This window comes from Dermacentor variabilis, unplaced genomic scaffold (assembly GCF_050947875.1).
Source record: "Dermacentor variabilis isolate Ectoservices unplaced genomic scaffold, ASM5094787v1 scaffold_12, whole genome shotgun sequence".
In the NCBI taxonomy this organism is placed as follows: domain Eukaryota; kingdom Metazoa; phylum Arthropoda; class Arachnida; order Ixodida; family Ixodidae; genus Dermacentor; species Dermacentor variabilis.
This window is the reverse complement of record NW_027460280.1, coordinates 26907755-26933632: the sequence shown is the minus strand read 5'-3', so window position 1 is coordinate 26933632 and position 25878 is coordinate 26907755. Positions and strand designations below refer to the sequence as shown.

The 25878-nt window shown below is 44.0% G+C and overlaps 1 protein-coding gene across 1 annotated transcript in view; it reads right to left on the bottom strand.

Moving 5' to 3' along the window:
• LOC142565857 (uncharacterized) overlaps positions 1 to 21829 on the bottom strand; it is a 32084-nt gene extending 10255 nt beyond the window's left edge. Inside the window, exons 1-3 of the mRNA XM_075676405.1 lie at positions 21754 to 21829; positions 7972 to 8177; positions 584 to 655 (exon numbers count right to left, since the gene is read on the bottom strand). Of these exons, the coding sequence (XP_075532520.1) occupies positions 584 to 655; positions 7972 to 8177; positions 21754 to 21769 (294 nt within the window). The 5' untranslated portion in view covers positions 21770 to 21829. The remainder of the gene's footprint in view (positions 1 to 583; positions 656 to 7971; positions 8178 to 21753) is intronic.
• Between the last annotated feature and the right edge of the window lie 4049 nt (positions 21830 to 25878).

The window sequence follows — 25878 nt, the reverse complement described above, 5'->3', positions numbered from 1 at the left end:
GCCGCCGTGGCCGGGATTCGATCCCGCGACCTCGTGCTCAGCAGCCCAACACCATAGCCACTGAGCAACCACGGCGGGTCGATAACATTTGTTAAGCGGTGAAAAGCACTCACTGGAAAAGATAAACAAGTCCACGTGTCAATACTATAATCAAAATCGTCCACAACGGCCGAGGTCCCTCACAGCTCAGCTGTTGCTTCGGCACATTAAACCTCATATGTCAATCAAAACGTATCTGCATGAGGGAAGGCGTTGTTATTTTCTTCCTTCGCCTTACTAGGAAACGTTAAACCACGCATGCGCTGATCTGCCATGCGGTTGCGTACTCCACGCTTCCCCTTTGTATGGCACGTGTTTCGTTGCATCTCCGAATTCGAATAGCACCTCGCAACGTTGTCGAGTCGTGCTCAGACTCCTCAGCGAGCAGACATGTTTTGAATTAGTCGGTACGAACACTTGTTTTTTTCTTCCTCCAGCATAACACACCCCCCGCGCCAGACAGCGTGCACACGTGCTCCTTCGCGTTATGTCAGCAAGTACGTCATGACCATTCTTCTATGCGTAAGCTGACGCGTGCACTCACCTTTAGTTCACTAGATGGTGGCACCTGGATCTTGGGCGGCACCGTCAGGTCCGGCAGTTCAATAGGCAGATTCTGCATAGCACAAGTGGTGGGCAGGCAAGGCAAACGTGTGCGTCAAACTGCAACACCTTTGGCGCACGAGCGAACTGCATCTGCCAGGCACGGTGACGAGACCCAGGGAGGCCAAACGAATACAAGAAAAGTTTGGTGGGTGGAAACAAAAACATTTGGGGCGTCACTGGTTGCAGTGCCATCGGCGGCGAGTAACAGATTTGTTTTCTGATTCCTTTCGTTTAGATTAAACTAAACTTAAAGATTAAACTAAACTTAAAGTTGTCTGACAGATTCAGATCTTTTGCTTTTCTTTTTGTCACTTTTTACTTCAGCGATAGTATATTGAGAGATGAAAAAAGTTAAGGAAAGTGCAAAATCAAGAAGTCAAGGTAAGCGTGCAAGTTCCTTTTTTTTCTTAGTTTGATTTTCTTGCTAGTGTCCCTGAAGACACTTACAATGCGCAGAATAAAATCCGAGCAGTTGGAGTCACGTGTCGGTACCATCAGATCATTTTTACGAGCGCCTGGTATTTCCATCTGCTCGAGTGCCGTAGGACTCTGCTCCTACATTTTCACGGCCAAGGATCGTGAATAAGTACCAAGCGTAAATAAGTATAAAACAAAATAATGCATAATAAACGTTAACTATAGAGAATGCCTCACTATGCGGCCTTTCTATTTTACGCCGAATGCAAGTCACGGTCAGTCATCAGTCACTAAATCCTTGCGAATAGATCCACCTTACTCACAATTTGGCCTACAGGCAAACTGGCACCGTACAGCAAATGAAGAATGTAATCGCTAGATAAATAATTTATCAGCGTCAGATATTAGACAACGTTTATTTGTATCGCTGAGGTTTTTATGAGAGTAAATGTGTGCGTTGAGAAGGTTAGCCTACTGGCTAAGCACTGAGAAAACTGTGCGGCTTTACACGGCTTTGCGTTTATTACACTGTAGGTCACCTCTTTCATTTTTGACCTCGACGGCATGAACATTCCTGCGCTTTCTGTCACCAGCTCACCGGAAACGTAGATTTCTGTACTTCATCTACCATCTGCTCTGACTTTCGCTTCTAGGTTATTAAGCTTCAACTCTTAACTGTCTAAATGAACAAGTCAACGTTTCAGCATATGGCTGGAAACTTGGGCTAGGTAATACCTATGCACATTAATGGCTGGGGCACGAACTGCAACAGAGGAGCAGAGAAGCCACACACAAGAAGTATTTCGCCGAGGAGCAAAGATTTGACACAGCTTTGGCATACCGCTGCTCTCCTCACTCATAGACAAACTGTACTCAATTCAGACGGTCTCTCACAGTGTTCACGTCGCAAAAAAAAAAGAAAAAAAGAAAGCAGTACTTCAACTTATTTATGGCATAGAGCCAGAAGCTATTATCATTAGAATTATATGTTCATGAATTTAATCGCTAGAAATTTATCTGACAGTATCCAGTACTGAACGTGCGCAGTAAGGAGGGGATTGTTATGAATCGTTCCCTAATATTGCGAAAATCTTTGCGACGAACTCGCTGTGGTACGAGCAAATATGTCCTGCTAGGCCCTGCAGCAGACCGTGCTGTCTGTATGCAACTACACGTCCGCACTGGGACGACACAACGATGTCATCCTCCTACTCCTCCTCATTAGCCTATTTTTTTTCTTTATTGTTTGTTTCACGGATTCTCTCCGTGTAGGGGGGCAGAGGTAAAGGCAAAATGCCTGACAGAGCCTCTGCGCCCCTACAGTTCAAGGCAGCATGACATATCATTCACATACGTATTTGTTGAACCTATCTTTAACACACAGCACACAGCAACGAAAAATTCAATTATTCAGAACACATGTCTCCAAAGCATTACTTTTGCTTCAACGGGATAGATTTCGAAAAAGCAGAAGATACATATGCAATAAGTATTATATAACAGTAAAATTGGCTTACACAAGAAGTCAATAAAGAAAAAAACCATAGAATCACTTGCTCGAAAATAAATAGCACATACAGTAAGTAGATCAGTACATTGAAACATTTCAGAAGAAAAAAAAAGAAACGAAGGTTTAGACTGATACACAATGTAAATGCCGAAACAATGGCAAACATGATTTACAAGCGCTGAGAAAAATCTAACATAACTGAGGTTACATGTGTTATCAGGGATGAGCACAAGTTACTCAAAATGAAAATGCAATGTCACTGCCCACTAATAGGTTTTTACAGTCATTTTTGAAACTGTGGAAGGATTGTGTGTATTGTACGTTAAAGTGATCACTGTTTAATATATTAATCGTTTGATAATTCAATGTTTGCTTTCCGTAATTAGTTCTTGTGGCGGGCTTTACATAGTGTGGTTTACGTATTGGGTATGAGGTGCAACTGTCGACAGGTATTGTGTGCAGCCTATATTTATATATCCACTGGAGTAGTTTGAAATAATAAACTTGATCTGCTTTAAGCATGCTATATTTAATGAAGAGCGGTTTTGTTCGGAGTCCTCGTTTGTCACCCACATAGTTTTCACACGTTCTCAATATTTTCTTTTGTACAATGATTAGTTTGTTGTAGTTTGAAGCTGTCGTAGTTCCCCAGACTAAAATGCCATAACTGAGTTTTGAATAGAAAAGTGAGTAATATAATGTTTGTTTCAACCAGGTGGGTAGTGTATTTTGTATTTTATACATGCAGCCAGTAACTCGAGATAGCTCACTTTTTAATGAGAGCTAGGCATATTAGCCTATTTCGCCTGTATCGCTGGGAGATGGGAAGATCTTTCCCAATGATCTCCAATTACCGCTGTCTTGCGCTACTCGACTGTGCATCCTATGCCCGAAATCTCATCTGATCACCCCTGCCGTCTTCGGCTGCGTTTCCCTTCACTTGGCACCCGCTATTCTGCCACACCACCGGTTATCTTCTCGACGAATGACATCATCTGCCTAGCTTCGCTTCTTTCTCTCATCTAGAATATCAGCTACATCACTTTGTGTGAAGAAACAAATCACGTTCACAATATATCTCTCGAAATGCGTCTGTTATGCTCTTTCCGCTAACAAACTTTGTGCACGAAGACATTTCGGGCACTTAGGATCATGTTTGAAGATTCTATAAGCACAGAATCAACTTGTGAGAGGCAGAGCGCAGGTGCCAGGCTACAAGAACACGCATAGGCGCCTTGCTTCGCGTCTATAACGACGCACGAACTCGCAACAAACGACTACAACCTGCACTGGTACAGTGCCCCGTGTTGTGTGCAAGCGTCGCATATTATGAGAAACTAGATTTTATCACTTATTTTTGATGCAGACGGTAAGCTCTGAAAGCCGGTGGCCGACCATAAAATTGTTACCTATATCCGCGAACTTATGTACGGTTGCATTACTGCTCCATTGTGTGGTGCACCTCTATATTAATTCTTAGCAAGTTAAGGCTGTTCTGTCGAAGATTTATGTGAAAACGCAAGCAGTGCCGTAAGTCAAAGCGGATCAAATGAGATCCTTTTTTTCTTCTTTTCAGCCATATGAACACTGTGAAATGTGTACGCAGTAAGTGGAGTGATAGCCAATAGACCAGTTCCTGCGGAAAACAAACTACATTTATAGACCAGGCGCAGGAAGAAAAAGAAAGAAAAGAAAGAAAGCACAGCAAGCAACATAGCAAGAAGCACAAGTTCACTGGGACCAACTCTACCCGTGTTTTGAATATTTATAATAAAAATTCTTGCATGTAAGTTTTAAATTTCTTGTCACTTCAACACCAAGTGGTAAAACATTTTAATTCTTAGCCCGGTGAGACTCGACGTGTCTCACAACGTGCGCATTATAAGAGCTGCACAGGTTCACATTACCATTAAGGAATTTATGGGTTGCTAAAACAGATTAATTGGAAACTTGCTGTGTGCGCAAAAAAAGAAAAGATCGCTATAGTTTTCCGCAATGCTGCGAAAAAATTTCATGCCGGTGCATTAAACCAGTTAACGTTCGCGTTACTGCCAAACCGCATTTACAATTAAAAGAATGCTCGGTTCGCCATGAATATATGCTTGTGTTCACATTTCCACTATAACTTTTTGAGATTATAAAAAAAATTGTGTACTTTGGAGACGCATTATTAAAACAAAATAAATATCTTTTAACATACACTTAACTTCCCCATTCCGATTCATGTATAACTTTGCTCGCGAGCTTCTTTATTTTTGTGCATGAAATTTGGCAATTTTTTTAAGCTTACACACTTGAAACTTCGCATCGGTTTAACCAATAAATGTGGCCGCAAGAAGCCCTAGCGCGGCGTGCATTATGTGTGGCTAGGAAAGTAGATTCCAGTTATTCAAATATATTACTTTCTTTCTCTGTGATGAGATATTTATAAGAAACGGTGCTTCAGCGCTTCTAGGAGCAGTTGCTTTCAAGTTTCGAGTTTCTGCCCTTGCATCCCTCTTACGATATGTCACTTGACCCTCGTTCGTCGTACTAGATGCTAATAACTGAGAACCTAAAGAGCCATCTAAAATGACGATTTTCACAAGCTTTTGAGTTGATTTGCGAGTTCTCAGTCATGTCGTTGGATATGTTGAACCCAACATATCTCACCACAATATGGTGAGTTCGGGCGTCGCACGCATAGAATCAGCCTGGCTAAAGAGGCGAGCAAAAAAAATAATTGTAAAAATAACTAAAAAAGAAGGAAGGTAACAGGATGACTAAAGCGGAGTTTACTCACTTTGCTACTCCGGTTCGCGGGCAAGAGCAAGAATAGGATACTGACAACTCAATGAGATAACGTAAGTAGAAACACAATAAAGGGCGCGAGCAAAGAAAGAATAAGAACGAAGCGTGAAACTCACTGCCCCGACGCTGCCACCAGTCGTATGGCCCGTAAAGCTGCGTTTCGCCGAAGGGCACTTCTGGTGCTTCTACTGCACACGGATACGTCGCATGCGTCATGCACAGATATGCAATCGCATAGTGGGCAGTCATCGTCTACGGCAGTCAACAGCCGGCTTTCTTTTCGTGCCCATTATTAAATCGCAAGAGGTGTTGTTAGTGATATTGCCAACCTCCAATGCTACCGATGCCAATAAAATCCTGCAATAAAAATACAATTCAATTATCTCTGTTTGTTGCAATATATTATGCCAGAAGCATGTCACGCTTAAGGGCTCAATAGATTTAAGGCGCCATAAATTTCGCGTCAGTGTATTTCAAAGTTTCCAAATAAAGTATTATTTTTAAACATTTTGTCATAGTTATGGACACACAGCACGAGACCCACATTGATGTTATTTTCTTGTGAAGTTGTAAATTGGAATGGAGTGGTTGGACAAAAGTGTTCATCCATTATTTCTGTTGCCCATGTTCTGCGTTCGTGCTTTTTTAAGCAATTCTTCCAGTGAGTCTATCACTCGCACAGATCAGCTGTACGCAGCCTCTTTGTAATTGGACTCGCATCACATTCACTTAACAAGATACTTTCTAAGCAGCACTTTTGCGTGAGATGCACATAAGCCTCTGTAACATCAAACTGCCATGACTATTCCAGCATTTCGGACAAAATCTACGAGTTTATGGTTCGCTGAACAAGAGTAAGAATAAATAAGGGGCATGGACTTTCATTTTCTTAGTAGAAACGCATGTCTAGTTGGGAAAAACGCCGACAATAATTGCTTGTAGGCGTGCTTCATACTAGGACTTGGAATTCATATTCACGGGCAGGAAAAGCCCGATTTCCGTCGCTATTTCTCGGTAAATGACTAAAATATCGCCGAAAAGCTCCTCGCATATTTTCGAACTTCCATTTTCTCGACCGCGTATACCGTGTACTCGGCGCTGATGGCGGCGACATTACGTCTACATCTGCACGAAAGGGGGTGTATTGCATTTAAAGAAAAAGTATTTCCTGTATAACGCTGCTTCACAGAGAGGGCATCTCACAATAAGACAACGTTGTGTTGTCCGCTATGTGAAAAATGTAATTTGGCATGAATTCATTATTCTCGTGAAAACGAGGAACACTGTCGTGCACGCACATGCCGCACCTGGACCTGGGCGGGAACAATTTGACGATGCCAGCATACTGGTGTCGCCATCTTACAGGAAAGAAAGCTCCCGCAGTGGCGTTGAGTTGTTTTACTGGCCACAAGTCGTCAGATTGAGGCACCACAGCACTCGTTCTGCCATGGTTATAACTACTCGTGACTTGAAGAAACTACCACCGAAGTGACGTGGAGTTTCCTTTTTATCTTATTCAAACCTGTATCGAGTAGGAAATTAACTTTTCCCTCCCATTAACTTCTTAAAATTAAATTATGGGGTTTTACGTGCCAAAACCACTTTCTTATTATGAGGCACGCCGTAGTGAGGGACCCCGGAAATTTTGACCACCTGGGTTTCTTTAGCGTGCACCTAAATCTAAGCACACGGTTGTTTTCGCATTTCGCCCCCATCGAAATGCGGCCGCCATGGCCGGGATTCGTTCCCGCGACCTTGTGCTCAGCAGCCCAACGCCATAGCCACTGAGCAACCACGGCGGGTGCATTAACTTCTTCGCAAGAGCCATTTCCCCACACTCTCCACAATTATTAATGTTCTTTGTAGTCACACACTAAACATAATGGGAGTGATCGCGACTTCATTATGCGTTAGTAGCTGTTTGTTCTGTATAGCACTGTAAGAAAAATTGCGACCTTTAGGGCTCATCTTGTCTCCAAACCCTGTTCGTCATCTCTCTTGCTTGCATTTCCATTATTTAACGCAACTGCGCCTTCGCCACTTATAGGTCACGAAAGGAATGCGCATATCAGCGTGACATAAGGGTTCCTGATAGGAAGAGAGCAAAAAAAGGATGTGTGCGTAAGGGCTGATGACGATTATTGTTCGGGGGCAAGATTCGCCCGAAAGAGTGTGCACTTTTTTAAGAGTGTAACACTTGACTCAATTTTCGGGAGTTGTCATACTCCCAGTGTAGTACGTTCACTCTGACTGGACACAAGAAGAGTAAATATGATGACTTTGAGTACGTGAGCTCCACAAATTATAGGGTAATGCGGAGCAAGCTATATATCACTTCAGGATAATGGAAATGTTTGCTCTCTATTCGATGCCTTCTCCTCTTCCCCCAGTAAAGAGCAGCCGACGGGACATTAGTAAACTTCCAGTCGCTCATCTCCTGTTCCTCTCACACGAAACATTTCTTTTCGTTCAAAATTTAAATGAAAAATTTCCGACGAAAGGAGAGATTACTTGCGTGGCACAAAACGTAATCCTCCCAATTCCTGAGTAATAACGCAGAACGCGGTACGTGGGAATCCCATCTCCGTGGCCCGGAAGTCAGCCCATACCTCCGCCATGAACCGTCGGTTGAAGAGAACGCAGGCTTCGAGGCGCCCCAGCAGCGCTTTGGTGTAGCCGTAGCTGAGCGCACCGCCGGGCAGATGGCCGTGCGTGTCACGGCATTCGGGCGGCGCCTGTCCGGGCTCGACGCGCATCTCCTGCGCGTCTCCCCCACCACGGGACAGCACGAGCAGCAACAGCAGGCGCTGCACAGCTGCACGGGTCGTAATTACTGCAGTATGTCCGTAAAACGAAAGTACGCGTATAGTGGTTTGGTGCGAGAGGTGCAGGCTGTCTTTCCATTCTGTGCCAATATGTGATAAGTACCAGACCTGCCGGCATTCTCGCATGCGTGTTTAAAAATTAAGTTCTCGAATTTTACGCGTCAAAAGCACGACGTGATTATGAGGTGCGCCGTAATGGTGGAATCCTCGCTAATTATGACCTCCCGGGGTTCTTTAACGTGCACCCAATTCGACCTCGTGCTTAGCACCGCAACGCCATAGACACTATGCCACCATAGCGGGCTATACGTGCTGGTGGAGTGACGTTGAATACTCGACCTTTGGAAACAGGTACGTAAACTACTCAAGAAAATATACAGAAGGCAAAAGAAAATCTGTGGAGTCAGTTCAAGTCCTAGTCATTAAAACGAAAGGGTCAACCAAGTGTCGACGCTCACTAAGACAAGATCGACGTTCATATAATTCTATGAATAAATTTTAATGTTATGTCTCTATTCTGTGTCTTTCCGTCTTTTTTTGATACTCATTCTTCACTCATTTATCACGAATGTTGTAACATACTCATGCTCTTCGCAGCGGTCGCTCGCAGTAACTTCACGGCTGCCTTTAGACAGAAAATTGTATGCTTCAGTCGGCCAGGCGCTCGCTATGTATTCGGACAGATGAAAATGTTCGGTAGAATTGAATGCCAAATTATCGTAGAAAAACTTCAAGTAGAAGCGGCAGCGTTCGAGTCGTATATTATATGTTGGATATTCGAGCACCTTTTGTGATAATCTGATAAAGATAGGAAAAATTGAAAGCACTACATGCAATTACAACTGGGATGAGTTTCGTCGCTATTCGAAATGCAGCAGATAGATCTACGGGTTCACTAGGGGCCTCAAGGACGCGTTGAGACCCCAGTGTCGATGGCGTCATGTTACAACGTTTCGACTGTTTGAAGCGTCTTGGAGTCGGTTCGAAATGACGTCGCCACCAGAGAAGGTGCCGTATGCTTGCCTCAGGAAAGAAAGAAATAAACGTAGGAGGGAGCATGACGTCAGGCCTCCGCAAGGCAACCTCCTCTGCTGTCGTTCTCTCCCTGCTCGCCAAAAGTGCACATCACGTGATATATCCTCGGAACAACACGCCATAACTGGCTTGGCTCGTGGTATGCTTGAGTGCCGCTGGCTGCCGGAGTTACCCTGGCTATACTATAGGTTTGAAAGGATCTCTGAATGGCGAACTTTCGCGGTTTATACAGGGTGTCCCAGCTATCGTGCACCAAGATTTAAATATACGTAAATGTCACGTAGCCGGACAGAACCAAGGTAATGTTGCTTGCCGCCAGCTTGGAGATACTCAAATTATTTTTTGCATTCCGCCTAACTACGTAATTAGACATAATCAATTAATGAAATTCTCAAATATTACAATTAGATGAAAACTGTCAATGAGAAAATTGTACAGCAACTTGAACGCTCCCGATACAGCTTTCTGTTGCGCAATACGCGCTACATAAATGTGTTTTTCCGAGCACGAAAGAAGCCCGTGAACGTACTTCGCGCTCGGAAGGGGGCGTTCTACTTCGGCGGTTGCTGCGCATGGCGCGGCTGCGCGTCGCGCGTCGCGAAGGCCATCTTCGACGATTGCAGAGTCCGAGTGCTCCGAGTGCTTGCAGCTTCGTGTGCTCCTTGTTCTCACCGTTTAGTTCGCGCTGAAACGAGAGCCAACACTAAAGTCAACTCACTCGCTGCTGCAGCTACTTTTCTTCCCGCCAGAGTTTTGACAGCGAGTGCCCGCGCTCATCGAGTAAGATCTGTTTGGTTGCCTGTGCGCGCGTGACACCATGCTTGTTAATTTAGTTAGTAAGCGAATGTTTACGATTTTACACGGGCGATAAAGCGGCTATCCTTAGTACGTATAGCTGTCTGCTAATGTGCTATAGTCATCGACGCTTCGCCTTTCCGGAGAAATTGCGACATCCTAAAACTTGCTGCGTTCAGGATGGGCCTACATTGCTAAACTACATTGCCTTCGGGATCGACCAATATGCGCATACTCACGGAAGGTGCCCACAGTTTAAAGCTGTACTACCATTGGAATCGACCCACTATTTTAGACAGCCCTATCTCCGGCATCGGCCCACGAAAAAAAAAAAAACCCGTAGAAATTCAGATACCCGATACGGAAAAAAAAAAAGGGGAGGGGGGTAACTCGCTGACGGAGACATTGTTTTCAAAAAGCATTTCTATTCATTGCTGCTGTTGCACCGCCGCGCTGCGGACTTCAACTACCAAGTCAGCCACCGCGTCATTTTAGTTCCTTAAAGCTCCATTCGATCGCGCTGCTGTCGCGCGCGGTGTGCGCGTGGATCCGCGATCATTTGTCTTCTTTTAGATGTTTTGACCCACATCGTTGAAAAGCGGAAAAAAAATGATTGAGGGAGATGTAGCGGACTGGGAACTATTGAACATTTTCTTTTCTAACGCGATGTACGTTCAATTTCAAATTTGAGCTTACGGAACTATACAAGTACTCATTAATTTAGGACATTGCTTTTGACTAATGAGGAAATCAATGAAAATAGAAGAAATATATAGTTATATATAAGACATAGATTGAACAAAACAAGTAATTATTTGCTAATCGTTAAAATTTAATTATCAAGTTTAACATCTCGAAACCGCCCAGCGGTATGTCAGGGGCGCCGTAGCAAAGGACTGCTGATAAATTCTAAACCCGTGGTGTCCTTTTAGTATTCACATAAATCTAAGTACACGATCGTTTTATTGCCATAGTAACTATATGAATATTCCAGGAATTGCCGTGAAGTTCCGTATATGTTTAACTATGTATATGCTACACGTTTATGCATGCCCTCCGAGATTACGCGTGCTGGCAGGTTTTTCTGCGGCGGTCCCATTCGGCACACTCCCCGGAAAAAAAAGCATTATGCGACGCGCGCACCGCATTACAGTTGCAAGGTGACGCTGTTAGCCGAGGGCTCTGGCTTCCGCGGAGCCGGCAGCCAGAGCCCTCGTATGCGTTGCCTCTCTTTTCACGCGTTGCGCGCGATCTTTTCCTGATATACCCGAGGCAATATTTCAGCTCTGCCTAGTGCTCTGCCTTGCAGGTTTTACCGTCTCCTCTTTGCTATCCGGGAGGCACTTCGATTTCTCTCCGAGGAGCCTCCTCACGCATGGGCGATATTCTGCAATTCCTAGCCAGCTCTTCAAACGATTGACTGTGTCCTCAGACGGGGCCCGTATTATTCCATGGCTATAGAAATTGCACAGCATCTCGACCGCGCAAACAGAAATGACCACAATCTCAGCTTTCAGTGGATACCGTCCCACTGGGGCGTGATAGGGAACGAACAAGCAGGCGCTGAAGCGAAAAGTACTTTAAATAATACTTCTGAAGTACGCATTCCTTTCTGACCGACGGACACAAATGCCTTACTTCGTTGAGTACTACGCAACCGCACTTTGGAATACTGGACCCTTACCAGATGGACGACACAAGTGAGTACATAAATGGGACCAAGAAATGAAATGTTGTTTACCTCACAAGCTCAAAAGAAGCCAAGCAAGCATGGTGCACCGAATTCGCCTTGGTGTCGTATTCACCAACCGTTATAGACATCTGACAGGTTGCAGTGACAGTAGCCCAAACTGTGAATGCTGTCAGGTACCCAAAACACTCGATCAAATATTTTGCGTTTGTCCCGCGTACGCGCAAAACGGCAGCAACTGGTCTCTTGCATTGCAGGCGTCGATAAGAGGCCGCTATCAGACGACTTTCTTTTAGATTCTTGGCCTAATGCAAACAGCGCAGCCCTGATAACAATTGCCGCTATAGCCTTGCTCAAAGCCACTGGGCTGGACTCACGGCTTTAGAGATGCTACAACGCTGTGAACTTGTATATAGGCACCTCTTCCTCACGTCATCATCATCATTCATCAGCTATTTTCCTCCCGGTCCCTTTTCCCCAGTGTAGAGTACCAGGCCAGAGTAAGTTATAGCTCGGGCCGACATATCTGCCTTTCTGTAAATAAATCTCTCTCTCTTTACCATCTCAACCGTTTAGTCCTTTCGAGCATTTATTTTCCCTGGGCTTTTCTATACGCTTATCGACTAATTGTGTACTATCTGTAGTCCGTACTTATCTTATGTTTATTAGTTATTTTTTCTAAACGAATAATGTGTGGGTTCACGCACCATCCATTGCTTGTAAACTGGTAGCTTATCGTAGATTGAATAGTTTAATCGTTGCCAGCATAGAGTCTCTTTTTTTTAATCTTGTTCTTTTCTGTTCTCTCTTTATTTGCCTCGCAGTGACTCAGCACTTGATATGGTGATTTTTGCATTTGTACGCCTACTATGTAGTGCAAATATGTTCCTGGAATATTCACTAGCACTATCCCGTTGCCTACTTTTTCTTGTTTTTATCCTGATGTCGCGTAATATTGGGCTGCGTGACTAATGAGTTTTCATGGTAACGGGCAGTGCCATGAATAAACACCAAGTCGGCCAATTTCCCGCTCTTTCGGGTAAAAATGCTTTTTTCCCATTACCAAATGCCTTCCTTAAGGCCTGCAATATATATATATATATATATATAACTGGACATGCCCTAATCAGACATGCGGAAAGTGACTGGTATTTTGCATTCATGGTAATGTGTGTAATTAAGAGTTTAATCTCTGCTGGTTTTAGCTTTCGTAATGCCTGCTTGGGTGGCAGCTACATACTTATAAACGTGCAAATAATTGCATAATTTAGCCTTTGGCGCTTGGTGCACAATTTCTCTTCCAGTGCCTCGCTACCTATCGTAAACTACTCTTCTCTTCCGAGACTGTTACACATAACTTTAGTTTTCTGCAGATTAATTTTTAGACCCACCCTTCTGCTTTGCCTCTCCAGGTCAGTGAGCATGCATTGCAATTGGTCCCCTGAGTTACTAAGCAAGGCAATATCATCAGCGAATCGTAAGTTACTAAGGTATTCTCGATTAACTCTTATCCCCAATTCTTCCCAATCCAGGTCTCTAGATACCTCCTGTAAACACGCTGTGAATAGCATTGGAGAGATCGTATCACCCTGCCTGACGCCTTTCTTTATTGGGATTTTGTTGCTTTCTTTATGGAGGACTACGGTGGCTGCGGAGCCGCTATAGATATCTTTCAGTATTTTTACATACAGCTCGTCTACACCCTGATTCCGTAATGCCGTCATGACTGCTGAGGTTTTGACTGAATCAAACGCTTTCTCGTAATCAATGAAAGCTATATATAAGGGTTGCTTATATTCCGCACATTTCTCTATCACCTGATTGATAGTGTGAATATAGTGTGAAGTGGTAAGGGAGTACATCTACTTAGGACAAGTAGTGACCACGGATCCAGATCATGAGACTGAAATAATCAGAAGAATAAGAATGGGTTGGGATGCGTTTGGCAGGGATTCTCAGATCATGAACAGCAAGTTGCCATTATCCCTCAAGAGAAAAGTGTATGAAAGCTGTGTCTTACCAGTACTCACGTACGGGGCAGAAACCTGGAGGCTTACGAAAAGTATTCTACTTAAATTGAGGACGACACAACGAGCTATGGAAAGAAGAATGATGGGTGTAACGTTAAGGGATAAGAAAAGAGCAGATTGGGTGAGGGAACAAACGCGAGTTAATGACATCTTAGTTGAAATCAAGAAAAAGAAATGGGGGCATGGGCAGGACATGTAATGAGGAGGGAAGATAACCGATGGTCATTAAGGGTTACGGACTGGATTCCAAGGGACGGAAAGCGTAGCAGGGGGCGACAGAAAGTTAGGTGGGCGGATGAGATTAAGAAGTTTGCAGAGACAACATGGCCACAATTAGTACATGACCGGGGTAGTTGGAGAAGTATAGGAGAGGCCTTCGCCCTGCAGTGGGCGTAACCAAGCTAATGATGATGATGATGATGATGATGATGATGATGATGATGATGATGCACAATTTCTCGCTACATCCAGCCTTGAGACTGCGGCACGCTACAGGTAATGCAAGCAGCAGAACAAACAGATTTTTTTATTCCGGAAAGCGAAAAATTAACCTTTCTTAAAGCTCGCTGCGCCTAATCTGAAACATTCTTTGTGCGTTAGCATATTTCAATGACACATCATCCTGAATATTTTCCTTTGGGCTGGCACACTTCCTGCGAGACCCCCCGCGGTGGCTTAGCGGCTATGGTGTTGCTCTGCTAAACACGAGGTCGCGAGATCAAACCCCGGCCGCGGCGGCCGCATTTCCATGGGGGCTAAAACGCCCGAGTCCCGTGCTTTGGGGGCACGTTAAGGATCCCCTGGTGGTAGAAATCAATGCATAATCCCCCACTGCGGCGAGCCTCATCATCATACGGTGATTTTGGCACGTAATACCCCAGAATTCAATTCAAACCCTGCGAGTTAGGCTTGTCCATTTGCTGACAAAACCTACAATAGCTACACGGAGAAGCATAAAATGTTTCTTTCTCGTATAATAGTTTTGAATAATTTCGCTTGTGAGCTGATGCATATACCTGATGATGTACATGATACATGACCGCGCAACGCTCGATCCTATCAATGAACAATGTTCAAAAGTTCAGAATCACACGACAAAGTGACCCCTATTACGGCTGGTGCCTTAGCGCGAAAAAGTGTTGCTGAAGTGATTGCGGCAATAATAATAATAATAATAATAATAATAATAATAATAATAATAATAATAATAATAATAATAATAATAATAATAATAATAATAATAATAATAAATTCCAGGGTGTGCCAAGAACATGCTGTAATCTTGAGGGACGCCGTAGTATGGGGACTCCGCATTGATTTTAACCGCCTAGGGTTCTCCAACGTGCACATAGATCTAAGTACACGAGCGATTGCAGCATGTTTCTGTGGGCGGATCACGCTACGTCTTGCTTTACGTCCTATCTCGACGGTGAAATGCGCAGACGAAAGCAAGCGGCGACACCAGCAGGCGACTAGATCAAAGCTTTGAAACCCGCTCACAAAATGATAAACATACATGTAACCCTCAAATTGCGAAGTATAGTGCGTTTCCGGCTAATGAACTCTAACAGATATATTACACTTCTACGTGACAACGTGAATCTAGTGGGAGTATGTGCGTGGAAAAATATAAGCGCATTCGATAATAAATAGGCGCACATGCACTTTGCCCCTCTTAGACCGTCGGTCGTCATTTCCATATCAGTAGGCTTGGAGTGACGCCTGTCACCGGCAAAAGATGCCGAGAGCGAGTGGGGCTGCACTAATCCAGGTACAGCCAAATTAGGAAGGCCCACTAAGCTTCAGCAAGACACTCCCTCACCAGAATAGGAATTGGCCTCCCCGGTGCAGTATTCCGCCGTCCCCTTCCACATGGCTCCCTCAATTACCCAATGGCCCTCAGTCCCCAGCAGCTGCGGAGCACCTGACCAAGGCGGCGGTCAGACCTGTAACGCAGCAGAGGGTGCTAAGAATCTCTGGATCCGGAAAGGCCGCCAATGGAAACTGACCGTTGCAACCTTTAACACCCGTATCCTCTCGAGTGAGGCTAGCTTAGCAGGACACTTTGAGGAACTATCAGACATAGTTTGTGATATCATCGGCCGTAGTGAGATTAGAAGAACTGGTGAGGCTTATCACGTAATGCGCGAGTTAGATAACCGTTGGACCATTGGTGTTACGAATGGGTACCAAGAGAAGGAAATCGCAATCGAGGACGACAAAAGACTAGGTGGAGCGATGAAATTAGAAAATTCGCGGGCGCTGGTTGGAATCGGTTGGCGCAGGACTTGGGTAATTGGAGATCGCAGGGAGAGGCCTTCGCCCTGCATTTTATTGTTAACATAATTTTGTATTCTCCCTCCCTCAGAATGCGTCCACCGGGAGTCTAACCCGAGACCTCGCACTCCGCAGCACAACGCCATAGTCAAAAAACCACAGCGGCGTGTCATTATAATTGTGCACGGTCATAAGATACCAATTTACGTCCATCAAATTCATAAGCAACAACTCTGTGTGCGTTTATTTTTTACATGGCTGGCACATTGTGAATGTGCTTGAGAGAATTGTGTGGCGTGTTTGTACGATTACTTCAAGGTGAAAAATAAAGAAAGAAAGACAGCTTGAAAAAAACGTGTTGCTGGGCTAATTGTTTTTTACTTGCAGGTTCAACACTCACACCATAAGACGGGGCGGGAGAAGGCAGGCAAAGGACAAGCGCCAACTCGCTGTTGGGAGTTACCGTTTGTCATGTGCTTGGCTTATTTTATCCCGTCTTAAGTGTACGCTTGTTAAAGGGCAACTCCGGCTATTTTTCATTGTCAGTTGATCGGAATGAAATGTGCTCACTGCGTTCGTCTGCACACTTCCGTCATTTCTTAAGTGCCCCCACCAGGTCCGGCCATTTTGAGCTGACAAGCGCAGAGCATACATTGCGTGATAATGATCGTGTCTGCAAGTATTACATCGCTACGCTCCTCGGAAAGATCTCAAATTTCAAACCGAACACCGTTTTTCCTTCTCCTCGCAGCCACCGCGCTCCAAGCCGGAGGATGACGTACTAGTGTCCCTGTGCCTGCGTACTCGAGTCCGCAGTGTGACGTCGCTCGTGGTGACACTTGACTTCGAGAATTATTCAAGGCACCACCTGTTATTTGTGTGATCTGTTGCTTGAATTGACGAATTGAAGTTTATAGAAATAATAAAACACCCAAACGGAATGTCTGCGTGTTTTTTTTTTCTTTAGTTAGCACCGAAGCAAGAGAGATGTACTTCCGCTTCGTCTGCTTGTTCCCACGGTCGTGCGGTCACGTGCGCAGGTACTGAAACTATGCCATTTTCTACCCTGTTCCAGCGCGTGATCACGCTCTGCGATCCGCTTGTTCTGCCTCAGTATTTGTGTAGCGCTGAATCATACCGCTAGTCATGTATCCTTGTGCACAGCGCGCAAAATCGTGCACAGCGCACAAAATCGTGCGCTGCGCGAAACGATAACAGTTCCTGCGCAACGCCGCCACCGAAACTGCGCATCGCCGAAAAAAAAAAAAAAAAAACGAGGGAAAAGAAATGAAGGCGGGGCCCGTGACGTATGTGTCACGCGATCCTCGAGATCCGGCATGGGAGAACGCAGGGAAGGAATTTCGCTTGCGTAGGCTAGACGGGGCGAGTAGAGAGCGCGTCTTGCTTGGCAGTGGAGCTCGCCTGCTGATATCATGGGTTCGCGGCACTGAAATACTGGTATTTCTATCTCGGCTATTAATGAGCCGACTTGAAAAATTTTTGCGGCAGAACGCTCACTAGAGGACACGTAATAACTTTCAGCGTATAACCAAAATTTCCTATGGGGCCTGGTGAGGGGCCCTTTAAAAACATCAGGCTTGAGACTTGCGCAGATTTTTTTTATGAATAGATTTCGCTCATTCCTTTTTGTTCCATCTGCCTTGCCTGCTCCTCAGCTACTGGCCCCGTTGTATTATGACGTAAAAGGATGTATACGCTGAGCATGCTGGAAATCAACGGCAGTTGACAGGGCCGAGCAGTGAGCTAGTGATAATAAACTACTGTTTGGCGAGAGAAGTTGCTGTCGCGAAAAGTTAGGTTCTCTGTGGACGGGCAAGAGATGTGAGGCAAATGTTGTTGCGTTATTGGCTGCACGAACTTTAGCCCTTGCCATCCGCACACACAGTTTGAGCCGATATCGATCGTGCTCAGCCGAGGTTAGGTCTATCGCAGTCGCCGAGTTTAATTGAATTGAGTTTATTTTCATATTGAATGGGGGAAAGACCGAACTAAAAGTGAAAGTTAATTCACATGACAGAGGTTCGCACCCCCTTTACAAGGCATACAGTATGATAAGCCGGTGATACTCCTTCTAACTTATCAAACATAATGTGGGCACAAGAAGCGTGAAAAACAAAACAGCATACATTTCAATATCAAAATTTGAGGCACGAACTACTGTTTCACACATTCTCTGTAGAAAAGAAATACAGAAAATACAGGGAACTTCAGGGTTTCAGTTTCAATTCTTGCGTTTATACTGTTGGAGGACCTGAACGACTTACCTGAAGCTAATAAAGTCATTAGGATGAAGAAAACTGCTTCTGTAGTTCAGTTTTGACCATACGGATTTGAAATAAACGATTCCTCATTTCATGCAGTGCACGCACAAAAAGCTACAAGCGACGACACTGCGGGCTATCGACATCGGCACGTTGCTGTTCACGTAGGCTGCCACTCGCACTCGCCGGTACTTCCTTAAGTTAAATGTGACTACGTAATCGGGCCTATATTTACGCATTGTTATGCTGACTCATTATTTAGCTTCATAGGTGCAGTTTGTCTTGTATCCCAAACGGCCAGCTGGCGAAGGGGGCCTTCGCTAGCTGCCCGTTTGATACAAGAGTCTCATCACCATCATCCCATTTTTGTCCAGTGCAGGACGAAGGCCTCTCCTTGCGATCTCCAATTACCCCTGTCCTGCGCCAACCGATTCCAACTAGCGACCGCGAATTTCCTAATTTCATCACACCACGTAGTCTTCTGCCGTCCTCGACTGCGCTGCCCTTCTCTCGGCACCCATTCTGTAACCGGTTATCTAACTTACGCATTACATGACCTGCCCACCTCAATTTTTTTTCTCTTAATGTGAATTAGAATATCGGATATACCCGTTTGCTCTCTGATCCAAACCGCTCTCTTCCTGTCTCTTAGCGTTACGCCTGACAGTCTTCGTCCCATTGCTCTTTGCGCGGTCCTTAACTTGTTTTCAAGCTTCTTTGTTAGACTCCAAGTTTCTCCCCCAGTTGCCAAATTGTTCGACTACATCTTAGGCAAAGCATTTAAAAACGAAAAAGTAAATAATAGCTCCTTTTTACAACGTTTAGCTAACCTACAGGAAAACACTTCTGCTCGCCTGACACGTAACACTATGCCCTGGAAAGTGAGAACTTATAAAACAACGTATGGTCTACAGACACTACAGAACAAATTACCCAGGTTACTTAATAGATCAAATAATGAACACGTTAAACTTGAAGATATAACATTCAAAGAACTTCGGCTAGGCCGTTACTTTCTTAACTTTTCGTTTCTGAAAACCAAGTTTTTCTTTACCCCGTTATCCCTAACAGTGTAGATGGTGAGGGAATGGTTCCGTCTTCCCTCTTTCAATTTACAATGTGTGCTTTATCTGTTTTGTTTCTCTTTACCATCATTGTGTATGTGTTACTGTTATTTCTTGCGGATAAGTGAAACTGCATTTATGTTATTTCTTTTGTGACTACTCCGTCGTTGACTGTGATGTTTTATTGTATGAGTGAACTTGCAATTTGTATTTCCATCTTGCCTTATTTTTGTGTTCGTTACATTGTACGCTCGGAATGTGTAATTTCAAATATGACCATGTATTATATGCCTTTTTTGTCGTTATGTAATTGCCCCGTGTATGGGGGGCCTACGGCTCTGTCAAACTGTCATTTATAACAGCTTTTACTGCAGGTCTCCCGTGTCGTGTACTTTTATGGGACACAAATGAAGACATTATTATTATTATTATTATTTTTATTATTATTATTATTATTATTATTATTATTATTATTATTATTATTATTATTATTATTATTATTATTATTATTATTATTATTATTATTATTATGTTAGCACCGGTAGTATTTATTGATTGTACACCTTTTCAATGATAATGGTAAGCTTCCAGTCAGGATCGGACAATGTCTGCCGAGTGCGCTCCAATCTATTTTTATTCTTCTCTGAATTTCCTTTTCATGATCAGCGTTCCCTGTGAGTAATTGACCTAGGTAAACGTACTCCTTCGCAGATTCTAGAGGCTGACTGGCGATCCTGAACTCTTGTTCCCTTCCCGGCAATTCATGATGGCTACTTGTATATCAAAAAGCGCGGAATAACGAATGCATAATTCCAATAATCGCCACCCATCGTATACTACGGCATTCTCATTATGATCATCTCTGAGCACGCCATGCAGCCAAGAGTCTGGCCTTGAAGGCCTCGTGCTAGCAACAGTAATAAGAATATAAGAGAAAGCAAGGATGCGTTCCCGTTTATTCTTTAAAAACTTGCCGTTACGGTCCCGAACCGCAGAAATATGCGTTCAGTGTGCAAATTTTCGCGACACAGCATTCAGTCCCTTTCTCAGAGAGAAGAATGAAAGGAGGAACGAGAGCATCGAGTCCAGATATTCTGTGCACCCGCGGCGTGCACCTATTTAGTGGATGCATCGCATGTAGATTTAGGGAGACCACGAGAATATTTAGAGGATTCGCAGAACAGGCGAAAGCGCTAATGTTCTCATGCTCTCCCTGAATATACAAATCATCAATGACGTGGCAGTGCTTGGAGGGCATTATCTTGAACTACGCGTGGCCTATTGCAGCGCAGGTAAGCACTGCCGCTCTCCGTAATGAAGCGCGGACTATCGAATCGGCCTAGAGGCTGGGCGCCCGCTGCGATATAGGTTTCTGAGTGGACTGGCCCACGAATGGAAAGGTTCCTCTTTTCATTTGAGCCATCACAAGCTTAATATTAGGTATTTGCCCTAGGTAAAACGGCCTGCTTAGTATAGGCGTTTTCATTGTTGGTAGCTTTTTTAGCGGTTATTTAGCGATGTGGAGGTTCTATATTTAGCGAACCTTGCAGAAGAAAAAAGTGGCCATTCTGATAAGTAACTGCCCAAGAAGGAGGATGAAGAAGATAAAATGTATTGCGGTGCTCGAGTCAGTATGCGCAATAAAAGATAAACGCGTGAAATAAGTGAACTGGTTCCCCAAAGCTCGTCAACGCCAGCTTCTGCAGTCGCATATACTTTGCATCAGAAATCAAATAACCCTGAAAAAGAAAATGCTTGATAGTTCGAGTCTTTTTTTTTTGGTACTAAAACGCAACGACCAGGACCAGTATTCACAAAATTTCTGTCAGGTAAGCGGCATCTACGATTGGTCACGCCGCGGTGATCGTATTAGCAGGCCAATCACTTTACCACAAGTGGCGGGTCACCGTGCGCCGGTCACTCAGTAACTGCTTGAAGGTTAGAGGTGTGTTGCAGATACAGCTTCATGTACCGTACTAATTATCATAATAAACAATGTAGCACACACAGCCGCGGATTAGGTGAATTCGATGTTAAAGAAAGCTGCGTTGTTATCAGTCAAACCCTGCTGCGCAATCTGCATTTGATATGGGAAAATTTAATTGTGGATTTTAACGTCCAGTAACTGCACTGTGGGCTAAGAGGGACGCCGTGAATGTTGGGATTAGCTTCGCGCGCCTACACGGTGCTTGAACCCGGATTACCGTGCAGGAGCGCTTTTTCATTCGAAATGCGGGCCGGAAATCGAACCCGCGACTTCGTGCTCAGCAGCAGAACCACCGAGCCACAACCGCGGGTTGTATTTGTATTTGTAACGAACCGGCTGTTATGTTCCGGCATTGCGGCATCCTATCGGCTGCAAAACCCATTCGCTTCATGAGCTGAGAACTTACCCGGCTTTCGAACCATATTGTCGTTGATGCGCCTTCGACGAGACCCCACCGAAAGCTGGAGACGTCGTCGGCTCCGAGGCAGTGTACTCACCGAGTGACGCGCAGGGATGGGCGTTTATATAGGCGGTCACATGAGCGCGCACGCAAATCGCACGCACACCACGAAATCCCTTACTCCCTAATCATCGCGGGCTCTGGATCCCTCGGGGTGGCGCCGAACCACAGAGCTCAGTGCTTCAGACTGGGAGCGCTTGGAGAACCGGTCGATGGTGTTTGAAAAACAATTAGCACCCCAGGCTACAGGCGAAATAAGCAGGGATTACAGTTGCTCACTGATTGTCTATGGGTCAAGGTTCTGCTGCGTGCCCGCGGGGACCGCGTCTGGGAGAAAGAATCGTGCACTCGCTGGCTACCACAAGTCAACGGCGGGGGCGTCGGCGAAATGCGCAGGAAGGCGCGCCGACACCGACTCAATGGACAGCGTGTACAGAACGAGAAATGTCGTGAACGGAGTGATCAAGAAGAAATCACCGAATCAAATCAAATCGTATTACTTATCTTAGTGTTCGTCATCCGCCTATTGTGCTTGATCGGCGTTCTTTTCCATTGCCTTTTCTTTCTCTTAATATCCCCCTGTGCAATCTCCTGGGCCAATCTCAGACTAACTTCCTTGCTTTTTTTTCCCTCTTCGCTCCCTCTGCGGATCTGGTTAACAAGCCATAATGTGTTCTCATCGTCTTGTGCTCTAAGCAGTGAGCTCGAGTTTGCAGACAGTCGACGCCTTTGATATTCACGTACTTTTAAGGATCCGGCAAGTTCTTTACGTAAAATTTTCAAAGTTTTGAACAATAATGGCCATCTGTTCACAGGAGGATTATTGTACAAGTAAATATTGCCGTCTCTACGTACAAGTATTCCGCTCAGGTTCACAAAGACAACAGAAAAATCAAACTATCGGAAGTAAAATAAAAAGGAACGTTTACATTATACTAATTGAAAGAGATAGACGAAAGAATGGAGAAAGGCGTGAGGGCAAACGAGAACAGAAAATGCGGTTTGCTACCCACAGCGGCTTTTGTGGGTCAGTGAAAAGAATAAAGATGAAAAGAAATAGCAGACGTACGCCGCAAGCAAATTGTTGATATGATTTGTTGGGTTTTAGAAGAACCCCAGTAAAAAATTTAAGTTTGTCATTCTATCGACTAAAAGCACTGCTGCCAAATTGGAAAAATTACAAATTTCAAGCTGGTGTATTTAAGCCCACTCCTAAACGAGTTAAAGATGAATATGATACTATGCATCAATATTTTCTTCCCAAATCAAATAAAATGAAATATATGTAAAAAAAGCGTGATTTGTTTGCCTTTCTGTATCAATAAATTTACTATTTGTCGATGCCGTAGACATTAGACTCTTTTTGTTTTGACATAGATAATACATGAACGCGTTTCAATAGAGGAGATTGCCAAAGACTTAGAAAATCGATTTGCATTTTGTTTTCCGGCTCCTAATTTTGTGCTAGTCGCATCATTGACTTCACGGGGATTTTTCTTATGCGAACTGAGACAGTACTTTGCTTGCCGAAAACAATATGAGCAAAATTACCCTTCACCAAGATGTGACTATATATGTTTATGCAAATTGATATCGCTTGCTTTTATTCCTTGTTTTATTCTTTTTTCTAGTTTTTTTTTTGCATCCGCACACGATATCATCTCCCTATATCAGATTTTACAGTTGATTACAGCGTTTACGGAGAGCTGGTCGGTTAATAACTTTTTTTCACTCAATGTCAGCAAATGCACCGTTTTTGTTTAGCTTGAGCCTTTCTCGTTTTACTTGTACTTGACCCACTGCACAACTGATTGTGATACTATTTGGAAGAAACACCACAAGCAGAGTGATTTGAGAGCGATTTACGATGGTTCTCATAACTGGCACCCGCACGTAGACTATGTGGCTGGTAAGATCATCATCATCAGCCTGGTTACGCCCACTGCAGGGCAAAGGCCTCTCCCATACTTCTCCAACAACCCCGGTCATGTACTAATTGTGGCCATGTCGTCCCTGCAAACTTTTTAATCTCATCCGCCCACCTAACTTTCTGCCGCCCCCTGCTACGCTTCCCTTCCCTTGGAATCCAGTCCGTAACCCTTAATGACCATCGGTTATCTTCCGTTCTCATTACATGTCCTGCCCATGCCCCCCACCCGTTTCTTTTTCTTGATTTCAACTAGGATGTCATGAACTCGCGTTTGTTCCCTCACCCAATCTGCTCTTTTCTTATCCCTTAACGTTACACCTATCATTCTTCTTTCCATAGCTCGTTGCGTCGTCCTCAATTTCAGCAGATGCTTCAGCAGATCAATTTCAGCAGATCCAGCTACATCCCAGAATAAACGATAATGACATCTTCCCCCGCGAGAACACTTTGAACATATACAGGTGCGAACGCGTGGACAAAAGAGGTGGTGGCGTATTCTTCGGCGTCAAAAGAATAATTAGATCACATGTTATTAACATCAATTCATGTATTGAGATCGTATGGGTAGAATGCTTACCCATAACCACAAAGTGTTAATTGGAGGCTGCTATCGCCCTCCAGGTGTGAATAAGTGCTTTCTCGTTGAACTGCGCAATAACATTACAAAAGCAATTAACATCTCTCAGGCTGATATCACTTATCTCTTTGGAGATTTCAATTTTCCACTGATAAATTGGAATAAACTATCATAATCCTGTCGATCGTCAAGTGAATTTATTTATTTAGATTATAATTTGTTCCAAATGGTTACCCAACCAAACCGCGGCAATAACATCTTAGACTTAGTCCTTACAAGCGCCCCTGAAACATTTGGTGAAGTTACTTACTTAGAAAGCTTTAGTGATCATCAGTTTCTTCAACTTACTCTTAATGTCCCCTTGCACTCTACAAGTGTCACTAAGAAAACTATCCGTGACTATAACAAAGGCGACTACAATAAAATAAACGAGTAACTTGAGACGTTTTTTTGTTTTCTGCTGGATCAGTAAAACGAAAACTGGCTTCTTTTCAAGGAAAAGCTCTGCGCGTTAGTAAAAAAGTATATCCCGCTAATCAAAATATCAGGTGATAGAACGAATTCATGGTTCACGAGTACCTTCGAAGGCTAAGGAATAAGCAGAAACGTTTATACACGAGTGGCAAAGCACACTGGCTCGCCCACGGCTTGGGACCGATATAACCCATGTTTAAGAGCTTACTGCTCGGCTGTAAGTAAGGCTAAAGATAAATATTATTTTCACGATGATCTACCCTCCCTTCTTAAGTCCAACCCCCAAAAGTTTTGGCAGGCAATATCACCTAGCCACGGTTCGCACCATGTTTCGTTAGATGGTGAAAGTTCCGCTTACTGATAGTGAATGCCACGGGCTCTTTAACATGTTTTTTTTTTCATCCATATTCGCAAATGAAGACCTTTCACACATTCCTGAAGTCACTGATTTCGACTGCCAGTACATGGGACCCATCTATATAACTTAAGATGGTATCGCATGTCTCATTAATAACCTTAATATATCTAGCTCTTCATGCGTCGATAATATCAACTTTAAGGTTTAAGACATTCAACTTCAATACCTAGTAAAATTTTGTGCCATATTTTCCACCAGTCATTATCATCAGGCCAACTCCCCCCTGATTTTAATGTTGCTAAAGTGGTACCTGTGCACAAAAGTAGCAGCAAAAATTGCCCTAAAACTACCGTCCAATTTCATTAACGAGCATATGCTGCAAAATGCTCGAGCATATTATAGCGTCTATTATATAAGAACATCTTGAATGAAATTTCTTCTTTACTAACCAGCACGGGTCAGGAAAGGTTCCTCGGGCGAGACACAGTTATGAGAGTTCACTACTGACGTACATTCTCACATGGACCATAACCTTCAAACAGATTGCATCTTTCTCGAATTTTCTGAGGCTTTCGACCGTGTAGTTCACTTCCGTTTAATTTCAAATTGACTGCTCTTAAATTAAACTATTTAACGCTATCTTGGATCCACAACTTCCTAACAAATCGTCAGCAATTAACCGTTGTGAACAATTTTACATCGCCCCTCACCTACGTAACTTCCAAAGAATAC